We start from the raw sequence: 8,003 nt of genomic DNA, 5'->3' as shown, positions 1-8,003 counted from the left end.
AAGGAACTCACTAATAGTAATATTAAATATACTATGCTGCTTAACTATTATATACAGTGAAGTCAAAAATGACTACAACTTTGCTGTTGTCAAATTCCTTACGAGACGCACGTTGCAGACGTGACACCGGCTATGGGCGTGCAGGAATGCTCCTGTGTTTTTCAGACAGAAAAAGCTCGTTCTGCGCGCTGTGGAACCACCCCTTGAAATGAATTCACATGACAGAATGTACAGCTTTTTGGATGTAACCACAACTTAATGAACCTGTGTTTTCTGTCGGTCCTGAGCACGCCATCGTGCTTTCAGAATCTCAGCCGCGATGCTGCTGCGCCACCTACCGGTGACTCCGAGTGGATGTTGGCAAGTGTTGACATTCCTGGCATTAAAGTGAAACCTCTACATGTAAACAATTACAAACACGGGTCTTTGGAAATGTTCAAAGATAATTCATTTCATTCACTGGGGCGAACAGTGAGGAGCCAAGGTATGAATGCTTTGTTTGTCCCTTATGAGCTACTCCTTAATGCATGGGTGATTTAAGTAAGTGAATAATTTGTTATTGGTTTATAAAAATGAATTAAATTAAAAAAATATCCCCACTGTTGTTTTACAGTATTTTAAAGGAAATGTGTAAATTATATAATAAATAAGGGAATCATATCATGATTTTATCATTTGTTTTTCGGTGTGTTGTCAAATTAATTATATTGTGTTGTCCCTGGGACATACATAGGCATGCTGTGAAGTAGACACACTTCCAGCTGCCCGCCTTCTAACCTACAATGGATCATTACTACTGAGCACCAAAGAGAGGATTTATTTTAAGAAAGAGGCTGAAACACAAATACTTAGAATTCTTTGGCTTAATGAGGTGTTGGAGCTGCAATTGTTTTTTTGCTTTTATATGGAAATGAGCCATCAGATGAAATGTTCCTTCTTTGTTCTGGTAATAACCTTCAAAAGCAAACTTATTAAAGGTAATGGTATGTAAAGGTTGTTGAGCACAAAACCACACAATTGTTATTTCAATGCAGCAGGGATTTTTTGCACATTATATTCACAACACAAGCAAACAAAACAAACGTTCTAATATCATTTAATGTTTCTTGCAATATGTGACTCCTTCAGGTAAAAAAAAAATCCCATTTAGCGCATTTGCTTCATCATAAGGATAATTTGAAAAGCTGAATTTGTTTGCATACTTTACCCCTTGTTAACTTGCATCCGGTCTTCTCTTGCACTTTATTACCTTTGTTGGTTAATTGCTTCTCTTCTTTTGTGTGCCATCGTGTACGATCACATCTTTGTTTTTCGGGTTAGGGGTATTTTCATATTTTAATTCGACTTTCTGTAATTTTACTAATCACAATGGAACAGAAGTGTATTTCTACCCATGCCCAGGAGGAAGCAGTGCAGCGCTATGGTTTCACCTTGGGACTCCGCACTGTGTCTGTGCACTTGCAGCTTCTCTATGGCTTGAACAGATAAATCAAAGACATGGGAATGTAATGGAGATGTGGATTTGGATCACTGTGTGTTTTGTGTGGGTACTGTATATGTTTTTGTCCAAGACCGTTAAATACAATTCATGCAACTCATTCTGTTCTGTACTTTAACTTTATAACCGAGGAGCTTGAACAGATGTGAAATGAGAGAATGTCTCATAATTTTTCCTGTTTCTGTCGGGATCATCACTGAAGAAGTGTTTTGCAATGGTCTCTCTTTGACATGACCGGTTCATGACAGCATGAAGACTGTGGGCAGGTTATCGGTTTGCTTTATATTATAAGACCAAATGTCTTACTACACATTGTTGTAGCAGTAGGGATCGTATTTGACTGACTATATCAAACCATGTATTTATTGGTAATATGGGAGAAACAAGAGGATTTCACAGCAGGAATTGCTCATGTGAATGGAGCCTTGATTGTATTTTTACATCACAATTCTTTTATGAATTTCCCTTCTTTGCCTTCTCATTTAACACAGCAGCAACAGCCTTTGTTGGAAAGAGCAGCGTAAAAAAAATGAACAAACAGTCGGCAGTACTTTGTCAAGACTTACGTAGAGAAGGCTGATTTATACGTCTCGCCTGTCAACAACGGAGAGGAAAATGCATCATAGTCAGCATCCAGACCATCTTTAACTGAGATGACATATTCACTCACACGGTGCGACGCCGTCAAGGGAAATCTGAGCACCTCTGGAATGTAAGCGAGCTGTTTGTGTAACTTGTTTGTACATGGTTTTCCGTTTCAAGGCTAATGAAAACGGAGTGAAAACAAACGCTCCATCTTTTTATGTTTACATTGTTTAGCTCGCTCTTTACTCTTAAGTTGTATTCGGAAGGAATGCAACACTAGGACACACTTAAAATCCTCCATGAGGAGACATAACCAACATGTGGCAATGCAGACACCATAAGGTAGCTGGGACCAGATGTGTCGACCACAGTGTCAGTCCACTTGATTCAGCTAGTAGTGAGTTAAAGTTTCCAATGCAGAGCTATTTTAGGAAGCAGCAGCAGTCCAACGGGGTTTAACAGGGTTTTCCACTGTGACCCTCAAGGGTGAGGTTCAGGAAGAAAGGTCAAAGAATCACCACCCACTGCGAGTGGGGTTCTAGTGGTTTGGTATCTTCTGGGTCTCTCGTAATGGCTTGAACATCCTGCACTGGTAAAGGAGAATCCAGATGAAGAGGTATACCCAAAATGCAATGTGTGAACACTTTCATGTGTTAAGGAATTGTGGTGTATATATGGGAGAAGATAAATCAGTATTATATTCTTATCTGCTTAATTATGTTTTATCAGCTTACATTGTTTTGCTGTTATTTAAGGGTTCAAGGTTCATTTGTTGTCATTATGCACACAGGGTTCCACCACAAAATGCAATTGTAGCCCATTGACTATCTAAGAATAACAAAACAAAGACAGTAGGACATTCCTGAGGATTAGCAATAGTTTTATAGCAATGTGGAGCAGCCACGCCATTAGTGTGAAGTAACAATTGAGATGTATTTGACACCTACTTAATAATAATTTTTTATGTAACGGTTGGAAGTAGTGTAATTACAAACCTCAAACAACATGAGACTAATAAAGACTACTTAGTTTGGGATCCTATCTATTCGTAAAATATACAGTATACACTTTCTGTATTCTTCTAATATACTTGATTTCCTTCATCTAACCAATTAAACCCAATGATTGACGCTAAGAGAATTATGATTTTAAAGTTTAATGAAAGACATCAAAACTTTGATGCAAAAAGACACATTTATTTTCAAATGTTCAGTTTTGAAATATATTTGAGCAACAAGTAAAGTGAAGTATATTTCAAGTAGTAAGAAAAACAATAACATAACAATATATACAATTCATGTTTACATTTTCACAAAATAAAGCTGTGTATTTGATACACTGCAAACAAGCTATTCTGCAAGTATTTACAAATCTTCTGTCATTATAAAAAAATCTGTTCTTTCTGTGTACTACATTTACCTAAAAGAAAATACTTGGAAAAAAAGAACTAGAATTTCATTTATTGAAGGGATCGTCAACATTATACAACAGGGGTCAGACTTCTTGCACATGTTACAAATTACACTAAGTCCCTACAGTGACCTTCCTTTGGGCCAGGTCAGAGCACACAGTCTAGTCATTTCAAAAATGCACTTCCATGGCAGGGATGCCACCTTCTCCTTTAAGTTGCAGAGCTTTCCTTGATTTCATGCGCTTTGTCTAAAAATCTGAAACCGAAAATCCTGATCGGCCAATCCGTCAACTATGTCCTCAATACCCTGTAACTTTACACCTTCATAGGTTAACAGTCACAATGTAAGAGCACCCACCAACCACCGTCCAGCTGAAGTCTGTTGTGAATGGTTGGACGTATAACCCACCTGATGTATCACACGGTTTAAGTGCTTTGCTTCTACAACAGTGAAAGATTACACTTATTTGTCCACTGGACTTGAATACAATACAAGTCTGAGTTTGTCCATAATAACCGGATCTAATCTTATTTTTACTGTTGATATATCACAGACTTGTTTTAATGTAACATTTAGAGTTAATGCAACTCATGCTTTGAGTGAATAAAAGCTATTCTACCATCAACAATGGTTTTATGACCTATAACTGCTGTATCCCATCTCCGATGGCTGCCACACAGCGTTGTTGCTGGGGCAGTGGCTGTGGCAGACACATGTCAGGATCACCATGACTGGTCTCCGGGTCATTTTACCTTTGGCGCACTGGAACACCACCAGGGCGGTTTTGGTCCTGTGTGGAGTACAGCAGCGACCGTCCGTGCAGGAGCCACAGTAGCGAGGCTTGTAGGCCTGGACGCTGGTGCAGTTCTTATAAGAGAGGTGGACGGCTGCGTCGCTCCTCACCATCCTCTGACACTTACTGCCTCTCTGCAGGGAGAAAATGAGCCAGTCACTGAATGAATTTGCGCTGGATCCCCCTCATGATATTTTGTTATTCCATTTTTAAACAGAGTGTAAGGTGGCCTATGTAATCTCATGCTACTGGCTTCACTGTAGAGCAGAAACCTCCTAATTAAGTCACGCCAAAAAAGTACCTTCTGTGCAAGTTGTGTCAGCCGTGTCTGCTGGTTGTCACAGGGTCTGATCGTACACAGTCGGCTCTGCTTCACCATCTCACACATTCGGTTCTTGTTGCTGACCCTGGTGGATACTCCCATGCCGCAGGTTTGAGAGCAGGCCCCCCACTCTGTGGTCTGTTCAATGCAGTTAAGGCTGGGGTCCCAGCCATCAAAGCTCACAGTTTCCTCCTTACGAAAAGCTGAGAAACACACAGGCGGACTGTGAGTTCAAGAAAGAAAACGTCAAAGCAGACTGAGGTGTAGAAAACATACACGGAACATAATGCTTGATTGCATTCAACTGAGTGCAGTGATGGATCACATTGGAGACTTAAGTGACAAACGCTGTTTCTTTCCTTTCTGTTTCCTCCTCACTTCTCTGCTCTCACTCTATTTTCATCCTCCCTTCCTTGATTCGCCGCTCCCCAAACCCTAAACTGGTCAGAGGCATGTACATAACCTTTAACCTCTGTCTCACACTGCAGTGACACTGACATTCTCAGCCTACTTCCAGTCTACTCACCCGCCATGGCAAAGCCGCCCAGTGCACTGGCCTCGGCCTGCGGCTCACACACCCACTTCTCGCAGCACTCTCCGGGCACTTGGACCCTTTGAGGCATGGGGCAGTCTGGTCCAGGCAGCATCACGTCCAAGTTACAGCGAGGCACGCAGGCAATCTGCCCATCACGGCACACACACTGGTATTTGCAGCTGGGGAAGAACGTCTGGCCATTCTGATACACGGAACCCTCCAGAACACACACTTCTCCTTTGTGGACTGAAAGACAACAAAAAGGGAAACACGTCCTTTATTGTGGCTATATTTAGTTTTATTTTCCTTCTTTTTTGCAACATAGAGCATAACTAACATGAGAGTGAACAGATCAAAGACAGCGTATGGACCTCCTGCCCACTTACCGGCACAGATACCAGTCCTCCTGTTGACCTCGACGGTGTATTCACACTGCAGGCCTTTCCGTGTGTCGCAGGGGTGCATGTCAGAGCAGACCTGTCCTCTCTGACGGGCACACACCAGGCAGCACGCGCAGTCGTCCAGGATCAGAGGCACCCCCGGGAGACACATGGGGGGCTCCTTCGGGCACTGGCATCTCCGAGGGCACACCTGGGACCAGGCTATTGTCAGCACCTGGGTGGGAGACAAAATTATGTTTTAAACAAAAGTAAAACTTAATTTTTCTAATCTAAAAGAAGTTGTTCTGTATTTTGTAGGGTAATTACTTTGACATTCGGGGAATTGCAAACAATGACTTAAGTAAACTTGCACTGTGCAAATCAATAGTTAATGGATCTTTGAAACAAACTGGTACTGTTGATAAATAAGGCAGTAACCAATTCATCAATTAAGGGAAATTTACAACAGCGTTAAATCCATCCATCCATCCTCACAATTTAAAATGGTCTAAATTTTACTGTTGTAATATCTACCTGTGCTGCAAAGAAGACAAAAAGAGCTCTCTCTGACAGGTGGGTCATCTTTCTGTGAGACAGTTAAAAACATCTACAGTCTAAAAGGGTTTAGTTGTCCTTATTGGAGCTGCAGTTGACTTGTTCCTCCTCTATGGCAGTAGTGTAGCAGAAGGTTGGGATCTCTTTGTCGTTCTGGCTCAGGGCTTTGGAGAGGAGGACCTTATATAGCGGAGCTGTCCCACTGGCACCATGACGACAAACAGGAAGGAATGTCGGAGAGATCGCCCAGGGTGTTGGACGAAAGTCAGAGTTACATTTTCTTATGAGATCTTTTCAAAGATACCACCAACATACAGAGATCCATTTAATGATCTGCTTTTTATTTATCAACAAAAGTTTGGACAAACCTTGAACTCATGAAACCAAACTTTTGACTGCTACCGTATATAGTTTTTAATTTATAACTTATAGGTGAAAAAATGATATACTGCATTACTGTATTTGATCTGGTATCAAATGATTTGGTATGAGTCGCTTATTGCACTCTTTAGTTTTTCCCTTTGAAGTTTCCATGTGTGGTATTCCCTTTCCTCTCCGGGATGTTCCTGTCGTGATGTCATTGGGGTTCCCTTACTTTGGTCCTACTGACATTGGGTGGTGACACTTTGACCTCTCTCGCTGATCCCAACCTGAGCGGTCACAGTGGAAAACCCTATTATTCCCTGTAGGATTTCTACTGCCTCCTAAAATAGCTACAGAGTGGAAACTTAGGTTCATCATTAGTATGGAGGACTGACATGTGGTCGAAACATCTGGTCAGAAATATGTTATGGGATCTTCCAAGAATATGCACTTGGGTGGACTTGGGAGTAAAGCAGACTGGATCCCTGAAGAGAAGGGGGTTGGAAATGAAATGTGTATGGGAGTTGGATTGAAGTATGATTGAAGTGTGACAATGAAGGAACATGTGAATGTACATTCATGTTTTATTTGTGGGAGTGGTATCCATGTTTCATTTCGGTCGGTTGAACATGAATATATTTTGTTACATGGCATTAGATGGAAGGCATGATGTAATTGCTCCCCTAATTTTGCTAAGATATTATAAAGAAAACATACTACTAAAGGCAATATGTTTAAAATGTGTTCACGTCTTAACTTGGCACCTTCCAATGGTAGTGTTGATAAAACATTCATGAGAACAAGATCAGAGTTGGAGGACACCAGTGGCAGAAAGGACACGTTTATCTGATAAAATAATCCAATAAACCAAATAATCACTAAAAACCACAGCAGCAACAAGACTTCATGAGAATCTGCAGTTGTTTTTCGCTTTGGGCATCTGCTATTTCAGTTAATGTTACTCTTGGCATGAGTTTCATGAGTTCAAGGTTTGTTTCCTCTGTGTGATGGCCCATTTTGTGTTTTAAAGGTTTTGAAGTGGGATATTGACATTTCTGAGGCGAAGAGGTCAGCTGAGGTTTGTGAGATTTTTTTTGTAGTTGTGTTTAAAATCACGTCTTTCTACTACACGGCACAGTGAGCACTTACTGTATGAATGAATATTTCAACGTGTTCAAGGTAATTCCAATTCCTTTTAGAGAGAATTACAAAGATATGTGTTTATTGTCCAACATTTTTTATTCAATAGACTTGACATTCAACATTTAGTTACACCCTCTACAAACATTTCGTTTATTGCAGTCTTTGTCATCTATTGTATAGCAACATGTTGTTCTCAGCAAGGTATATCTAAAATATGAGCCGCAGAAAATACTAACAACCACCACATTTGGACAGCAGAGATTTGTATGCAGGTTCCTCCCAACTTCCATCAATGGACGATGCTGGGTCCGGATCTACTAACTGTCACCCAGTTAATAAAAAAAAACACACAAATTGAGGTCCAAATCTGCTTTCTACATAACTTGTGATTCCGTCCGGTTGTCCAAAATCGTTCAA

The 8,003-nt window shown here is 40.7% G+C and overlaps 1 protein-coding gene across 1 annotated transcript; it reads right to left on the bottom strand.

Moving 5' to 3' along the window:
- Positions 1-3,291: 3,291 nt before the first annotated feature.
- LOC119197749 (CCN family member 3-like) lies at positions 3,292-6,220 on the bottom strand. The gene is made up of 5 exons (XM_037454333.2): positions 6,060-6,220; positions 5,532-5,760; positions 5,137-5,391; positions 4,590-4,813; positions 3,292-4,422 (listed from the first exon to the last, which is right to left on the bottom strand). Exons 1-5 carry the CDS (start codon positions 6,105-6,107, stop codon positions 4,129-4,131), a joined length of 1,050 nt encoding a protein of 349 aa, XP_037310230.1. The 5' UTR covers positions 6,108-6,220; the 3' UTR covers positions 3,292-4,128.
- Positions 6,221-8,003: the final 1,783 nt, after the last annotated feature.

Source organism: Pungitius pungitius, chromosome 11, assembly GCF_949316345.1.
Source record: "Pungitius pungitius chromosome 11, fPunPun2.1, whole genome shotgun sequence".
Lineage (NCBI taxonomy): Eukaryota > Metazoa > Chordata > Actinopteri > Perciformes > Gasterosteidae > Pungitius > Pungitius pungitius.
The sequence above is the reverse complement of the archived record's forward strand: the minus strand, read 5'-3'. Positions and strand labels throughout refer to the sequence as shown.

Coding starts and splice junctions, on each gene's coding strand:
- LOC119197749 (XM_037454333.2), bottom strand. CDS start 6,107: ATGACCCACCTGTCAGAGAGAGCTCTTTTTGTCTTCTTTGCAGCACAG. Junction 5,761..6,059: donor TTGTCTTCTTTGCAGCACAG/GTAGATATTACA, acceptor TCTCCCACCCAG/GTGCTGACAATAGCCTGGTC. Junction 4,423..4,589: donor TGACACAACTTGCACAGAAG/GTACTTTTTTGG, acceptor TTCTCCCTGCAG/AGAGGCAGTAAGTGTCAGAG.